Raw genomic sequence first — 17,292 nt, 5'->3', positions numbered from 1 at the left:
GCCTGCGCTCCGAAGCCTGGTGCGCGCTGAAGAGCGCCCCTGGGCTTCGTGCACCTCTCTGCAAGCCTGGGGAGACCGGCGCGGCTCCCTAGGCTTGCAGATAGCAGGCTGTTCTGGGGGCTGGGGTCGGGGGAAGCTCGGGCTTCCTCCGCGCCTGCCCCGTGCCTGGGGAGGGAAATTTTTTTTTTCTTTATTCCACCCCAAAAAAATTAGGTGTGTCTTATGGGGCGGTGCGTCCTATGGGGCGAAAAATACGGTATGTTATGTACTGAAGTTCTCACCCTGGGCCAGCAGGGGGATACTGTAGTTATGCAAATAAGGGATCGAAAGTGATGTTCAGTGATCGGATAGTTTTAGAAAATTGTTACAGTTACGTGGTACTGGAGCTCTATATAAGCAGGCTGACTAAACCCTTCAGTTCAGTTTTGTTCTGGCCTCTGAATAAACAAGAGCTGTTTGAAGAATCGCTGTGTCGTCTGATATGTTCACCCACAACTTAACAAATTACAAATCGGAAATAAAGTGAAGTTGCAAATAAGTCACGAGACTCGTGTAATCGTACTATGGGAAAATATTTTTATTTTTTTCATTCAGTGAACTTTCAGAGTGGGGGAAATGGAACACACTTAACATTCTCCCTCACCCCAAGCATACAGAACTTTTCAAACTGCAGGTACTGCAGGTGCAATGCAGAAAGCTGAGCGTGCATATAAAGTCAAGCATTTAATCTCCAACTTGTGGGGCAGGGCTAGCTGTTTACTTGGGGTGGGGCTAGCCTCCCAGGGGGGTGGCACGGTGATGTCACCCCCCCTCAGGGACGACACCTAGGGCAGGCCGCACCTGTCGCACCCCCTTCCTCTGCCAGTGGGGCAGGGTCAAGCCCAGCGGAAGCAGAAGCATCAGACCTCACTGCAGACAAACCACTCGTCCTCATTTCACTTATGCCCCTTGAGACACAGGGAGGACAAGGAGCAGTCAGCCTTGGGAGAGCAGAATCAACTCGCTTTGGTTAGATGCAAAATGCAGAAGCCATCTCCATTATTTCCATGCCTTGAAGCCTGGGAGGGGTGAGCGCTGTTGCTTGCAGAATCACTCATCCTTGGTAAAAGGGTAGTGCTTGTGCGTCCCCATCCTGCAAGGAAAAGCAACACTCCTTAAATCACTGACAGCCCTGCAGCTTCCTCTGCCTAAAAGCTTTGCTCTGAGCACTGGTCGTTCCTCCAGGCAGAGGGCCTTCTCGGTGGTGGCACCCGCCCTGTGGAACACCCTCCCATCAGATGTCAAGGAAATAAACAACTATCTGACTTTTAGAAGACATCTGAAGGCAGCCCTGTTTAGGGAGGTTTTTAATGTTTGATGTTTTAATGTATTTTTAATCCTTTGTTGGAAGCCGCCCAGAGTGGCTGGGGATACCCAGCCAGATGGACGGGGTATAAATAATAAATTATTATTATGATTCCAAAACAAAAACAAAAAAAACGCTGGTTGTCCCGACCACATACAGCTGTTTCCAAATATAAATAATGCTTAGAAAGCCTCGTGTCTGCGTGAAGATGCTAAAGTTAAGTGTGGCAGCATCTACCCTCTGGAACTCCCTGCCCATTGCTATCAGGCAGGCACCTTGGCTGTGCTCTTTTTGGCGCCTGATAGAAACATTTTTGTTTAAAACGCACATTCTACATGTCTGGTTAGCCTTGTCTAATCTGTTTTTGGTTTATTGCTGGTTTTATCTTATGAATGTTTTAAGGAGTTGTTGTTGCTACTGATAATTTTTTTGTTTTCTTTCTTTTGTAAGCCACTTTGAGGTTTTGGGTGTGGTTTTTTAACAATCAAGCGAGGTACAAAATTTATGAAAAGCACCCAACAAAGTTAGCGCTGCCTCCTGTGGTTTTGAGTTGCAGAACGGTCACCCAAAAAGTTGGCCACCCGTATGTGAGTTCAGAGGTCAAGCCTCTGCTTAGTCTTTACCAGCTGTGTTGCCCTTGGCATCACATGAGGCCACTGAAGACTTGAGTTGCTAGCTCTGGCAAATCTGATGAATGCAGTGGGTGGGTTTATCGCTAAGGAGCTGTGGCCCATCTTCATTGGCCAATCTGACTGTCAGCAATCTCATGACAATTGTTCTACTGAAGTAAACTGAGCTGGAGAGAGCTCAGGAAAGGCACATTTCTCCTATTTACAGCTCAAGCAGGCCAATGTGGGTGTTTCATCCACCTAGACAGCACCTTTGCTCTCCACGTTGTGCTTGGAAGCCAGTGTGATGTAGTGGTTAGAGCGTTGGACTAGGACCTGGGATGGTTCAAATCCCCACTCGGCCATAAGTGACCACGTGCCAGTTACTGCCTCTCAGCTTAACGTACCTCACAGGGTTGTTGTGGAGATTAAATGGGGATTAAAGATACTTTGAGCATCTTTAAGAAGAAGGTGAGATATAAGGCAATAAAATAATTATGTGTTGCACACCCTAAAGTGTCCAATGTTTTCAGCGCACAGACTCACCCTAAGATGTCCCAGGCCACAGCCCGTGCCCCACAGTGCAGCGATTCCAGCTTTTTCATTTCTTCATCCGCCAGTCGGAAATCAAAAACCTATAAAAGAAGAGAAGCAATGACTTTTGCTTGGAGTTACTTGGCTTGGCACTGTGCAAGTAGGTGCAGTCTTTGAAAAGGAGAAAATCCCAAAGGATCTGAGGCCTGATACCCAAGACAGAAACTTTAAACCCCCTTACTTTCAAGTTGGTAGCAAAGATATTAATGGATTTTTAAAAAGCATCTTTCTCATACACCCCAACTACCTTTTGACACCAGTGTCAGAGAGAGGCAAATTATGTGGGGTTATAAGAGACTTTCACTACCCATGCTCCAAAACTCATTGAAAACTCAGTATTTGGCCTTCCATTTGGCTGAGGTTACAAAGGTGAACCCCTCCCTCCCTTTTGTAATAAAAAATAATTGGCCATTTTAAGTTGATATTGTTTAACTGTGATACTGGTCTTTTTGGGTGATAACCAGCTAAGTAATTTCCACTGAAATTAATGGCCCTGCCCATTAATTTCCAGTTTGTCTGCTCGGAATACAAGAGAGTTGAATATCATCATGGGCATTTCAAGATCTAGCTTAATGCTGCATTTTTATATTTATTTTCATGCAAATTTAAAATCTCAGTGCTTAATAGTCCAAAGGAACAAATATTTAAATAATCAAGTACACTTTTTCAAAAGAAGAGCTTTGATATCTATGGGCTTACTCGCCCCTTAACAGCAACACTATTCATACTTCAAGTAGCATCCTAAACTTCGGCCCTTTAAGCCTCCAGTCTGCAGCATCTTGCACCATATAAAGGTGTTAGCAGAAAGAGCTTGACGTCTACTTTACCTTTGCATTCTCGATGATGTGAGCAGGTGTCTGGCTTTTTGGAATAGTGGCAATGCCACTCTGAATGTTGAAGCGGATCAGAATCTGTGGAGACATTGGCGATAAGGAGAGACCGGTCATCATTTGGACTCTCCATGTACTTGCTGTATCCGGGAACTGGCAACATTCATCATCACAAACTTGGACACCTGCCTCTTTCAAGAGCCAGGGCCACCAACCCAGATTGCCTTGAACCAGCTGCCCTCACCCAGGGGACGGTCAGTGCCCCCTCCACTGTCAACACTGCAGCCACCACAAAGACCTTGCAAATATTTTTACTGTGCCTTCGCTGTAAGCACTTCATGTGTGTGTTTTTAAACAGAAAAGGGAGGTGGTTAGAAATAAATATTATCGGCAATAATAATATAGCCTGCCAGCATACGTCCCTGGATATTGTTAGTGATGCATGAATAGAAGCAGTCGCTGTCTCTGCAGGTACAATCCCTGGCCTCTCTGGGTACGGCTGAGAGATACCTCTGCCTGGATACTGCTGGCCAGTGTTGCCACTACAGTGGTACCTCAGGTTAAGAACTTAATTTGTTCTGGAGGTCTGTTCTTAACCTGAGGTACCACTTTAGCTAATGGGGCCTCCTGCTGCCATTGCACGATTTCTGTTCTCATTCTGACGCAAAGTACTTAACCTGAGGTACTATTTCTGGGTTAGCGGAGTCTGTAACCTGAAGCGTCTGTAACCTGAGGTACCACTGTACCAAGCTAGATGGAGCAGTGGTCTGACTCTGTGAAAGGCAGCTTTGCTGCTCTTCCTTTGTCAGTTGTAGAAAAAGCTTCCCCCACCTGGTCACCTGGGAGAGATTCTTACTCATGTCCCCAAGAAACTGCAAGTAGCAGTTCTGCAGTGCCAGTCAATTAAGCTTCCATGTAAGAATCTACCATCCCCTTCCTATCTTAGTGCTACAGCTTCTGTGCCCTGGTGCATCCTTGTGAATATTCGGAGCTGTTTTATATACAGGATCAGATGAGACGATGTAGCCCAATATCTTATGCTTTGCCCACAGAGTTCTCCAAGGTCTTTCCCAGTTTTGCTATCCGATCTTTTAACTGAAGTGTCAGGGACTGAACACGGGAGCTTCTTCATGTGTGAAATCTACACACATACAAAAAATGGTCTGAAAATGCTTTTTTTAAAAAAGTGCTTTTAAAAATACATTGAATTTTCCCCAAGGCTCGTTATTGCCATCCAGGGTCACACTGTATATTGCACTTAAAGCACACTTAAAATGTTTTATTTGCAGCTGTATATTTGAGTCTATGGTCCCTCCCCAACCCTTAGACCAACAACAAAGGCCGTTCCTTGCCCCTGCACTGACTTCAGAGAGCAAAGGCACAAAGAGAGGTGGTTTAGGAAGGGGCCTTCTAGAGATCCACCAAAGTCAGAGCCTGACCAACATCCTGAAGCTGTTTATTAGGAGGCCATTCAGGAAGAGGCATTCTAAAACAGTATGGTGTTTTGTTATGTTTTTTAAAATGTTTTACTGGATTTTTTTATTGTTGTTTCTAACTCACATGAAGCCCTAGAAGTAGCTCAAGAAAAACTGCACATGCAATAAGAACCATGATAAAAAAACAGCTATTTTGTTCAATAAACCTTGTGGACTCATGTATTCAGGACACTTTTTGCTTCCATTATCTCTATCATACGAGTCTTTTAAATATAATCAGTCACATGCTGAACGAAGGAGAAACTGTCTGACTGGATGTTAAGTCAGCCGACAATAGCTTTCAGCAATTTGAACCATCTCAGATAAGCAGGGCTTTGACTTGGGAAACCAAGAGGCGATCTCCTTTCCTTGGAAGTTACAGCTTGTCAAGGCAAGGACTGGTTGAAATTGCCTGGTCAGGGCAGTGGTCTTCCACAAAGGGCAACAGCATCCTGATCATGCAATGTCAGCTTGCCTGCCATGCAACTTTGGCCTTCGTCAACCAAGAGACTTGGACTGAACAACTAACGGCAGGAAAATGGTAAGTACTTTAGAGACACAGACATTTTGAGGGAAAGGGCTCTGGGCACCCCAGCGAGCTGCCCTCCAGTGCCCTCCTCCAGCCATCCCTCTGGGCTACTAGGCTGGCTGGCTAGTTAAAGAAACAATCTTTGCAGCGCTTGAGTGGCTGTGTTGCATAATTGGGAATTGCCGTATTTTTCGCTCTATAACACGCACCCGACCATAACACGCACATAGTTTTTAGAGGAGGAAAACAAGAAAAAAAATATTCTAAACGAAACAGTGGGTGTATGATTTTTGTGGTTCATGCTGTAGCCACAGACATGTGATCTGACGGTGAGTTTGGGGTAGCCCAGTGCAAAAATCCTGAGGATCCATGTGGATCCATGCTTTGTAACCACGTTTTAAGTGGGGAGGGAAGGAAAAGCACTCAAGGGACAAGGAACACGCGTGGGTTGGGTGGAGAAGGATGCTATTCATAATGCAGAAGAGGGGTATAAGAGGAGAAGGCTCCTCTCCTCTCCCGCTTTGCTGTCTCAAAGCGAGCCATGGAGGAGGGAAGGAAGGGGAACCATGGATCCTCTGCTCACGACTGCAGCAGATCCCCCCGCCACCCGTAGGCATTCGCTCCATAACACGCACAGACATTTTCCCTTACTTTCTAGGAGGAAAAAAGTGAGTGTTATAGTGCAAAAAATACGGTATTTGACAAGCAAAATTAATACAACACTTTCGAAACTGGTACCATTGCCTTGCTCTCTGTATTCCCCACCCACCTCTGATCTTGGGTCTGATCACCTCTGGGTCTGATCACCTCTGATCACCCACTCCTGACACAAGCAGTCAACTTGCAAAAAAGGAGAAGTTTTCTGTTTGAACAGGTACCATTTGCACACACCTCCACACACACCTGCACACCTGGGACACTTTACCTGAGCTGGGGATTTCCCATGCTTCTTGGCAATCTCCTTCACCACAGGGTCTTCCATGCCATTCTTAGGATCCAGAGGACCTGGAGGGCTAGAGGGGAACAGCCTTTCAAACCAAGGCTCTTTTTCTTTTGCATTTTTAGTCAATTAGTTTCTTAAGTGTCTCTGCCTCCCTTCCAAAGGAGCCCGGGGCTATCAGCATGTGGATTAAGCAACCAAAGCTTCAGCTAATTAATCTGGAGGGGGGAGGGCTGAGAGAGGGGAAATATCTTAATTGATAGGTCTTGTTTTCAATCTACTTTGCTTGTGCTGAATGTTTGTAGCAATAAATTAAAGAGAAAATGAGGTTATTAGAGGTCTAACAGATGGTTGTTTTTGTTTATCAAATTACAAATCATCTTCCCTTTCCTCGGTGTCTCAAGAAGAGTAATATGAACACACATTTGAATCTAATCAACTGATTAATCATCTTTTTAACTCAGTAAATCAAGTCACAACACCTTTGATGAGTTGACTGCTCCAGTGATTCTGGTTTTGTACCTTTTACATGCAAGAGCTGACCAGGTTGAGGGACACTTCATTCACTCCCAACAGCTCAGTGCAAGCGAGGATGTCTTAAAGACGTCTCCACTCCACCTGGTCTTTTATTCTAGGAATGAAGCCCCACTGGAGAACCGTGTCCTGACGCAACTCAGGGTGCCTCCAGACTCTCGCTATTTTTCAGGAGGGATTCAAGCACACCCCCAAACTGTAGGGGTGTGTCTGCACCATTAAAGTGAGTTGAAAGGTTCTGTTGCCCTAGCACAACCAATCCACTTTAAGGGGGTGGGGGGTTGTTTGCTGGGGGAGGTTTGGAACATGATGAGGATGGGGAAATGTGGAGTGGCCAAATGACACGCGGAAAGAGGGACTGGGATGGAGGCAGGATGCTTATTGTCATATAAATATCCAACCCAAAGAAAACAGAGTGAATGCTCAATAGAGACGGGATATATTCTATTCTCTGCAATAGGCTGTGCAGGGAAATCAGGATGCAGGCCAAGTCCACAAGCCACCTGCAGAGGCCCTTCTTCGCAGGCTAGCCATCCCACCCCCAACCCGGTATTGCCTGCCAGAGGAACTACTGAAGATGCGAACAGGGGGCCCTTAAGGTACAAAAGACAGTGTCTTACAAGGGACGCTTGGGGGATGTCAAGGGGCTGTATCCTGTGAGGGCCATCTTTTTGGACTTGGTGAAAGCAATCAGCGCGCGCTGGATCTGGTATACGTGCCGCTCCACCTGTGGAGGAAAGAGAGAGAGCCTAGAGCAGGGGTAGGCAAACTAACAGAAGAGGTTGCTGGACCTATCAGGCAAGCTTTTTTGTAAGACAAAGACCTTAGCTGGCCACTTAAGTGTCCTCATTAGCATCCCAAAAGAATGGTCTAGGTTGCAAGAACTACAAGTGATGGTGGGCCTTTCCTCCACCTGCTCACTAGCTGCTAGGTAAGAGAACAGTAGCCAGAGTGTGAGAGACAGAACTGAGCTGGAAGCAGGCTGGAGGATGGAGAAACAGAGACCTGCTTGCTCTGTGCTGAATCCAAAGCTGTGACTAATGGAGAAGCAAGATCTGTTGGGGTGCTGATGCTGTGAGCCCCTCCATCTTATGCTCAGGTTGTATATATGTGCAAATTACACCCTACATCCTAAAAACACCACAAGGATACCAAACCCAGGCTACGCACGCGGAACCCCTGCAGTCTCACTGCTTGGAGATTGGGATGGCACATATCAATAAAGTCAGGGAGCAAATGTTGGGAGATCATAACATGAGCATCTAAGGCCACCAGGTGCATCCTCAAGCAAGTGGGAATTTGAACCCATGGCCAAGGCCGTCTAACATGGCCTCCCTCCTATTGGATGCAATTCTGACACTTCCAAATGGAAGAAGAAGAAGAAGAAGAATACCTGGAGAACATCTGGCTTAATCCTTGCGACGGAGAGCAGCCGCTCCAACTGGCACTGGTTGAAGTTGGCCACCCCAATAGACTTCACCAGGCCTTCATCCACCAGCTTCTCCATAGCCTGCAAGAAAAGGGACAAGTCCAAAAGTTTAAGAGCAGCTGGTCCCTGACTAAGGGTGATGGGAGTCGTAGTCCAAAACATCTGCAGGGCACCAGGTCGGCAAAGGTCACTCTAGAGGCAACAGGAACATGGGAGGGAAGAAGATCCGGTTGTGTTTTCTCTACACATGATGGCTGGTAGACAAAGGTGTGAAGTGGTAGACCTGTGTGTTTCGAGGTGGTGTGGGCTGTGAAGAAGGGCCCCAGCCTGCCCCCGCCATTTCTCTAGGCTAGTCTGTCACTTATCTCCTGCTAGTCTCTGCAAAAATGGTGCTTAGGAGGCCTGTGAGAGAGGTGCAGGACCTGACCAACGAACTCAGCATCTTACTGGTCAGAAGTCACAACCCTCCAAAGACGGGGGGGGGGGGGGGGAGAGAGAGAGACTTTAGAAAGGTGAGCTGCCCTCGCAGCATTGTTCTCTCCCACCACCAGGGATCCAAGGTGGACTTTCTAAAAAACCACCTGTGTTTGTTGCTTACTATGATTCGGTGTGCGAACTAGTCCCTAGGACAGGAACATGACAATGTAAGGCTAGCCATGACTACCTGGAAGTGAGGCCCACTGAATTCAGTGGGGCTTACTCCCAAGTCAGGAGCCCCTTTCCTTGGCGGTGTCTCTATCAGCAGGACTCTGATCCAGCAGGCAACTTGTGGCAAGAGGCACAGTGGTTGTCGCTTACCTTCCATGTGTCCACGTAATCGACATCAGTCTGCAGAACCTTCCCATCCTTCTGGGGCAAGGTATCACCCTTGACGTTCTACACGAAGGAGAATGAGAGCATGAGGGGGGCAGAGACTGTGCTAGCCATCAAGGCATGCCCCCCCCAGCAGGTGTACCTAAGCTCCCTTGCGCCCTTGGCAAGGAGACATATCGGTCCCAGTGGCATAGTGTGGGTTGCCAGGGCCCGGGGCAAGGCAAGTATTGTGCCCCCTGACCCATGGACCATGAGCACTCCCCGAGTCCACCAGTCCACTACTGAATAAAGTCAATGAAAGACTCTACCACACATCTTATCTTCAATGTGCACAGATGGAACTCCTTGAAACCTTTGCCCCAGCAGCCCCCCCTCACCTCTGCAGCACCCCTGAGACCAGCAGCACCAGCTGGAAAAGGGGGAGAGCAGAGTGGGGTGGGGTGGAGCTCCTTGGCACAACCTGCTGATGGGCTGGGACGAAGGGGCAACGGCTCGGCAATCTACCCAAGTGGCAGTGGCGGTGCCCCATGAGCGCTGAGCATGGCAGAGAGCAGGACAGAGGATTGGTCAGCAGTGGGTATCTTTGTAAAGCTCGTGTGGAAGGTGCCCTAGCAACTGGGCAACGCCAAAATCCGCTCCTCAATCTGCCCACATGAACTTTGGGAGATGTTCTGTGTGAGGGGGAGAGTGCACTGCTTTTTTATTATTCTTTATTTATTTTTCTTTTGAACTTTTGCACCCCGCCAGTGACTTCCTCCACAGCCATGGGGGGGGCTGCTCTGCTCTACCTCCCCCTCCTCCTCTGTCGGTCTGCTTGCCTGTTCACCTGCCTTCCCAGGGCACCCCCCCCCCAATGCTCCTATGCTTCGCCCTGCCATCGCTCCCCGCACCCCCCGCTAGTTATTTAAAAGGACATTCCATGTGCTTTTAAATGTGTTTGGGGGGGGGCGTTATGGGTTTTCCTTGTTCTTGTCTTTATTATGTATTTTGTGTTTTTATTTTGTGAACCGCCCTGAGATCTTTGGATGAAGGGTGGTATATAAATTTAATAGATCAATAATCAAATAGAATGGATGTATTTAGTCATGCAAAATGCGGTACACAAACAGGCCACCGCCACCAGGATGGAATGCAGCTGGATCATCTTGCTGCCACCAGGTGGCGCCTGTTTCCCTCCTGATGAACCTGAGACACAGATTATTCCTCTAGCACAGAGCTTTCTAAACTTTCCATGTTGGTGTGACACTTTTTAGAGAGGCATCATTCAGTTTTGCATCTTTCAGCAACACGGCAATTCAGTTTTACAAGCAAACCAGAGGTTAAAACCCATTTCCAGCCTCAGGAGCAGCACGGGGAGCACTCACGTGCAGTGGCGTAGCATGGGTTGTCAGCACCCGGGGCAAGGCAAGTAATTTGCGCCCCCTAACCCGTGGATTTGCGCCCCCTAACCCTAACCCCCAGATGTTGCGCCCAGTGCGGCCGGGCCCCCCTGCACCCCCCACGCTACGCCACTGCTCACGTGACATATTTACACACTTCAGCCGACACACGAACGTGTCGCGACACACAGTTTGGAAAGCTCTGCTCGTGCAAGAGCCATACTGAAATGAACGGGACACGACTGCTGGCCTCTTTCACGGGTCCTGTTCATTTCTGCAAGGCTTGTGCAGAGCAGCCGCCCCATGGATCCCTCTCCATGGGGCAGATCTGCCTGCCTATTGCTTCATTGCTTCAGGTGAGCCCCACCTGTGAATATCCAAACTTCCCACACTGAACCTGCCAGCAGACCAAAGGCAGCCTTTCTTCTGCGTTGCCAGACTTGGTGCTACTGAAACGTACGAAACGCAAATAGACATAAATGCCCCTGAGCAGATGCAGAGTGCATTTCCCTGACTCCTGTGTAGCTGCAAAGTGTGTGTGTCCCCCCCCCCCGCCAACTTGGCTCAGTCAAGGACTATTGGGTGGGGGCTTCCAGATTAGATAGAGCGGGGCATTTCCAGAGAGACCTTTCTGGGGAAACAGCTGGAAGACTGAGCTGCTCAGGCTAGCCAGGCGGACTTCCGTTTCACCTTAATGCCCATGGGAGAGTGCATCAGGTACAGATCCAGGTAATCTAGGCGCAGCAGCTTCAGGGTTTCCAGGAGAGCTGGCTTCACATCTTCAGGAGCGTGGTAGCTATTCCACAGCTGCCAAAGGAAGAGCATTCAAGTGAGGCTGAGGAGACATGCAATTTAGAACATCAGAGGTGCATTGTGTCTGGATCAGGCCAGAGGCCCCTCTAGGACAGCAGCCCTCCTTGCTGTTCTTCTTCCTCAGAGCATCACAGGAAACAGTCCGTCTCCCCAAACAGAACTTGTGCATGTCTAAAAGTTTGCATGAATTCAAAATAATTGGAAATTTTATTTACATATTGCTGTAAAAAAATTTTTTAAAGGCTTTTCCCCCCAAAGGCTTAAATACGATGGTGGGATCTTCTCTGGAAAAACACGAGACAAATGAGGAGCGATAAACAAGGTAAACTTCCTTGCCTTTGTATCTACCAAATGATGGGAAACAGAACCATCTGAAGGCAGCCCTCTTTAGGGAAGCTTTTAATGTTTGACGGACTATTGCATTTTAATATTTTGTTGGTAGCCGCCCAGAGTGGCTGGGGAATCCCAGCCAGATGGGTAGGGTATAAATAATAATATATTTTTTTATTTTTTTAAATTATTATTATTATTATTATTATTATTATTATTATTATTATTATTATTATTTTATATAACCAAGATGCAAATTTGGAAATCCAGTCTCTGAAATTTGAACTTGAAGCTCCGAACTAGAAACTTCAGACTTTTGGATTTTGCTTTCAAAGCTTATTTCAGACCCAGCCTCCCCCAGGGACTTTCATAGCTTCATAGTGTCTTGACAGCAGCAGCAGCAGCAGCAGCAGCAGCAGCAGCAGCAGCAGCAGCAGCAGCTCACCTTACTGACAGCAAAAAGGTCCTCTCTCTTCACTACCCCTTCCTTCAAGACTTTCTCAAAAGCTTCCCCGATGGCCCCCTCATTGTCGTAGAAGTAGGCGCAGTCGATATGCCGGTAGCCGTTTTTTATCGCCACTTCAATGGCCCCCTGGACGCTACCTGGAGGAGACTGACAGGAAGAGAAGACTTCGTTTGACCCTTGGAAATGCAGATATCATGCCCTCAAGACCCACCTTTCACAAACACACATGGAAAGCAGAGGTGATGCCTGGAAGCGAGAGAGGAGGTCAGGGTTTAAGTGCAATATATAATAAATAAAAGCAGGGAAAAAATTGATTGGAAATCATTTGGCATCTCAGACTCTCTTTCACTGGAGGTTTCTACACAGTGGCTGGATGGCCATCTGTCAGATTCCTTAGTTGTGATTTCTGCATCGCAGGGGGTTGGACTCGATGGTCCCTGAGTGTCCCACCCAATTTTAGGATTCCATGATGCTATGACTAATCTAGCACAGCACAGCACAGTTGCTGAAAAAGGCAGAAAAAGCACTGAATGGTCCACCAAGTTTCAAGTGGTCTGAGACAAGGAGACTTCAAGAATTAAAAATCAACATGAATATTTAGCGTGATGGATGGGCTGCCTGCTGTCTCCAATCACAAATCCACAGAGTCCCTATGACCACCTGAATGAAGCTCATGGGCAGCTGATGCTGCCTGGACCACAGCTTGGAAGCCCTGTGCCAGGTTACAAACACGTGCGCACTGGCCAGAAACAATTCATTCTGAAATAATCTGGTTGATCTTCCAGGAAATTATGAAACAAACTTAAGCCTTTCCCTCGGTGAGTTGTAGAAAGGGAGACACAAAGCAGTCACTTGTTGGCCTAGAAGCACACTTGCAGGGTTCTCCAATTCAACCCCTTGCAATGCACAGATCTCAGCTAAAGAATCCTGTTAATGACTTAAGTACACAGGTGCTCTGTGGGCATGATCCGACACCCTGAGCAGCGTAAATGCACATCTAAACTGGGGAGGGGGGGAACACTGCAGGTAAACAGCCTTTTTGTGGCCAGATTTAGGGGAACCACCCATGGTCTGTGGGGGAAAAAGAACCAGAAGAAGCAAGAGTCAGTCCTGGATGAATTAACTGGACACCAAAACACCTGTCCGCCCGTTGAGAGGGGTGTACACAAGGGCTGGGTACTATTTATTTTCCTTGTTAAGCAATAACTTGATAGCACAATCCATTATCTTGAACCGGCCCTTTTCCATTTCACGCCAACAAGGGCTGGATGAGAATTTGAGCTCTGCCTATTTGAACAGAGAAGAAAGGCTTTATTTGCCTTGTGGCCGAGTCGCTCAGGCAACCCCAGCTCTCTGGCAAGGCGAGGCACAGGAAGGTGCTCTGAAGAAACACCCACAACCCCCGCCATAGCCAGGCTCCCTTGCTTTGCACCTTTTCTGGTCTTATCAGCCAGGCTCAGTTGTCCTGCCTCACAAGAAAGAAAGAGGCAAGAGTTCAAATGAAAGCCAATGTGGTGTAGTGGTTAGAGCATCAGAGTAGGCCCTGGGTGGCCAGGGTTCGAATCCCCACTCCGCCACGAAGCTGCCTGGGTATCCTTGGAGGCCAGTCACTGCCTCACAGTCTAACTCAGTGTTTCCCAACCGGTGTTCCGCGGCACACGAGTGTGCCGTGAGACATCGGCTGGTGTGCCGCGAGATGCCTGGAGGGAGGCGGGCGAGTCGGGCGGCGAGAGGCGGGGCGGCGGCGAGGAGAGGCCGCGCCTCCTGCTGCTGCCTGGCGCTCCTCCTCGCAGCCGGCAGCGCTGCCTGGGCGCCTCCGCGCGACTCTGCCTCGCTGGGTTTGGTCTCCCAGCAGAGACGGGTCACACGCGCCCCTCCCTCCCTCCCTCCCTCAGCCTGCGCGGAGGGAGAGCCAGAGAGAGGCATCGCTTCTGCGCTCCGAGGCGGATTGAGCGCAGCTGAGAGGAGCTGCCGAGGGAAAAAACTTTCACTTTTGTGCGTCCCTCCTGGCGTGACGCTGCGCGCTGACGTCACGGGGCGGGGCTTTAATGGTGGTGTGCCGCGAGATTTTTTTTCAGTAAACAGGTGTGCCGTTGCCCAAAAACGTTTGGGAAACACTGGTCTAACTTACTTCACAGGGCGGCTGTGAAGAAGGGGAGAACCAGGTAGATCACCTTGAGCTCCTTGGAGGAAACAGTGGTACATAAATGCAATAAATTGATTGATTGATTGATTGATTGATTGATTGATTGATTGATTTGATTTATTACGGCCATTGGCCCATATCTAAAACAATACATCAAAATTTATCCATAAACAAACAATTTAAACAGTTCCAAGTTAAAACACCCATATAAAACCAATTTTACTTCAATTAAGTAAACACTATATACAATAAGCTCCCTCTATGTCAACCGCAATTCAAATCCCTCGGATTTTGGGGTTGTGTGCAATAAATAAAATAAAATAAAATAAAAATAAAAATAAAAATAATACAACCCCAAGCCATTATTAGGCCAATAGGCTTAATTAGGCCAACCATAACAACACAAAATAGTGTATGAAAGCTTTTGAGAACTCCAGAAAGAAGAGGTATGTAGCCATCTTCAAATACGGTATATAAAGGGCTGTTACATGGAAGAAACTTGTTTTCTCCTGGCTCTTGATACGGACCGGGAAAGGGGGGGGGGTACCTCCTTCCCCCTTCTCCTTTGAACAACCGAGGCGATGACCTCGAGGGTGCCCACAATACACCCACCCTCAGCCCCCTCACCGTTACACAAGCACCACACGTCTCCCGTCTCCCCCCTTTTCCTTCTTTCTTTCTGGAGCGAAATAAGCTCAAATATATGAACATGTCCTCCTATTTCTTCCTATGGCTATTCGCGCTCCATTCTTAGAACGGGTAGACCTGGCGATCCAGCTTCTCCGCTAATTCCTATGGCTGCGCCTTAGCCAATCACAGCCATGCATTTATCCTGCACGAGCTAGCTCACGGAGCCCTTGCACGCCTCGTTGAGCCTACTGACAAGCTGCTGACGGCCCCCCACGGCGAGAACAATGGATCCGAAACCAAGGGCCTCATAAAGCTGTCAAAATGTATCCATTCTTGCTACAATGTATCCATTTTGTTTCCACTTTCAATCACCGATACGGAATAGGTCAGACAGCATAGGAAACCTTAGGAAACCTTTAGAAATTGATATAAAATCAACCGTAACTCCGATTTCTTTCCTTTTGGTGTCATTCAACTCGGCTCCCTATGGACTCCATGATGCTGCCCCTACCTCCATGATCCCCTGAGCGACAGGTCACGTACTCAGGAAGACCTTAATCCTGTCAGATCGTTCTGCCATACCCTTCCTCCGGGCGATGCCAGGTGGCAGACGATGCATATCTCCGCCATTGTCTTCCCATCACCTGTACTCAGGAAACGCTTATCTGTGTTTATCTGTGCATATCTCTTACTCTGCATATTTCCCCCTCCCTTCCTGAAATGTTAATCCATGTAATCCCACCTTCCTGTAATGTATTCATGATGTAACCTGGAAAACCCAGCCTTCTTTTAATGTATTCATGACGTTTTGTCGCACTGTATTCTGGGACTTGGAGGGAACTTTTAAAAGTTTATGTCGCCCCATGCTCGGGGTTCAATTCCACTTTGAACCTGTTGCGCAATAAACTCGGATCTTCGCATTTTGCTCCTGCGTCCGGCTGAGCTTCCTTTTCTTCCGCTAGAATCCACGGACTTGGTCCGATTGGCTGGGTGGCAGGGTAAATACGCACCCAGATTTTCCGTAACAGCTTGGCGCCCAACGTGGGGCTGAGCGGTTCTCCCGGGTTGCTGACCGGGGGCCCCGAATTCTTCAGCCGGCTGCGGGCCAATTTGCCCGAGAAGACCCTTTTGGACCTCCGACCATCTCCCGGGCGGTAATCAACAGCCCCAGGAGTTCAGCCGGGGAGCAAAAGGGATCCAGCCGGCTTATTCATCGATCCCGGGATCGGATCGACGTAGAAGACGCGTGAGTATAGGAAAATCCAGTGCACTGGTGGGAAGGGGTGGAAGTCTCCTGGCAACCGAATTCTCTGCCCTCCTCTCTATCGTGCCTTCTTGTCTTTCTCTTGGTCCAGTCGGTGAGAGAGATCGTGGACCGCTGCTCGACCCGAAAGGGGGGTTCTGAGCTCTATCTCTTTATCTAAACTCTCTAGCCAGCCGCACCAATTGGGAGCCCGAAGGGTAAGACGGAGAGATCCGACTTGAAAGATAGCCGACTCTCCGCAAACGGGTATCCCAGTTGAAAGCAAGGGGTTGGAGCTCTCTTTCCGATCTTCCCGAGCGTCCTTTCTAGGGGGCAGGAAGTGGTCTTGCTTTCTATCCCAATCCCAGCCGCACCGGTCGGGCTACGTGCCACGTGTATCGTAAGCCCGCTTCCGAAAGCAAGGGGGATTTTCGACCCGAAATTCTGTCCAGGGATCACCCGATCTGGCACCGCACGGCGCGGGCGTTCAGTAGGGCCCCTTTTCCTGAGAAGTTTGACGATAGGTAGGAGGTTGCCAGGAGGGAATAGCCCATGAGGAATTGGGCGGGATCGGCAGAGTGGAAAAGGGACCCCAGGTAAATGGTTAAGGAAAAGGGAAGAAAGGAATACCGGATAGCTAGAGCTCTTTAAAACCTCCCTAGGAAGTTGCCAAGCGACTAAAGACCTTTCCCTTTCTTTGTTTCAAGTCCTTTGTCGGACAGCCCTAGACCCACAAATCCTTATCGGCCCTCTCCTCTCTCCTCTTTCCTATCTAGACACGCGTGAAATATACTATGGGTACCCAGGCTTCCAAACATGAGCGGACTCACTCTGGGAGGAAGGCTTCCCGGAAGCCATCCCGTTCCCAGAGAGATCCCGACTCTCCTCTCCAATTCGTCATTGCGTGTTGGAAGTCGATTCCTGGCCACAAATTGTTATCTAAAGAAAAATTAGAAGACCTCTGCTCCGAAACATGGCCCGCCAGTACCGCCTCCGCCAAACCCGAATTGCGGTGGCCACCGGGGGGTTCATTTAATGAAGAACGCTTGAACCACCTAAGGAAAGCCCTGATAGAAGAAAAACCCCGCCAGTTAGAATATCTGGCCACCTTTGAGACAGTAAGGAGAATGCTCCAAGCCCCAAAGGGAACGACCTCCTACCAACTGCCTATATTAAATCCCGGGCGAC

The 17,292-nt window shown here is 48.5% G+C and overlaps 1 protein-coding gene and 1 long non-coding RNA gene across 3 annotated transcripts in view; one reads left to right on the top strand and one right to left on the bottom strand.

Annotated features, from left to right (window-relative positions):
* Positions 1 to 559: 559 nt before the first annotated feature.
* LOC310711916 (aldo-keto reductase 1B-like) overlaps positions 560 to 17,292 on the bottom strand; it is a 37,479-nt gene continuing 20,746 nt past the window's right edge. The window contains exons 2-10 of the mRNA XM_083514396.1: positions 12,065 to 12,232; positions 11,167 to 11,283; positions 9,083 to 9,160; positions 8,249 to 8,365; positions 7,476 to 7,582; positions 6,307 to 6,394; positions 3,375 to 3,458; positions 2,500 to 2,588; positions 560 to 1,132 (exon numbers count right to left, since the gene is read on the bottom strand). Coding sequence (XP_083370522.1) covers positions 1,090 to 1,132; positions 2,500 to 2,588; positions 3,375 to 3,458; positions 6,307 to 6,394; positions 7,476 to 7,582; positions 8,249 to 8,365; positions 9,083 to 9,160; positions 11,167 to 11,283; positions 12,065 to 12,232 — 891 coding nt within the window. The 3' untranslated portion in view covers positions 560 to 1,089. The remainder of the gene's footprint in view (positions 1,133 to 2,499; positions 2,589 to 3,374; positions 3,459 to 6,306; positions 6,395 to 7,475; positions 7,583 to 8,248; positions 8,366 to 9,082; positions 9,161 to 11,166; positions 11,284 to 12,064; positions 12,233 to 17,292) is intronic.
* On the top strand, positions 3,467 to 12,027 carry LOC310712003. 2 transcript variants are annotated; one of them, XR_014528717.1, is made up of 4 exons: positions 3,467 to 5,393; positions 7,316 to 7,454; positions 11,548 to 11,611; positions 11,955 to 12,017. It is a non-coding gene; the product is annotated as an uncharacterized lncRNA (long non-coding RNA). The 2 variants fall into 2 exon arrangements; XR_014528716.1 differs by lacking the exon at positions 3,467 to 5,393 and having other exon boundaries at positions 6,406 to 7,454; positions 11,955 to 12,027.

Source organism: Podarcis liolepis (genome assembly GCF_965112155.1).
Source record: "Podarcis liolepis genome assembly, chromosome: 7".
Lineage (NCBI taxonomy): Eukaryota > Metazoa > Chordata > Lepidosauria > Squamata > Lacertidae > Podarcis > Podarcis liolepis.
Note: the sequence above shows the minus strand (reverse complement) of the source record. Positions and strands in the feature narration are given on the sequence as shown.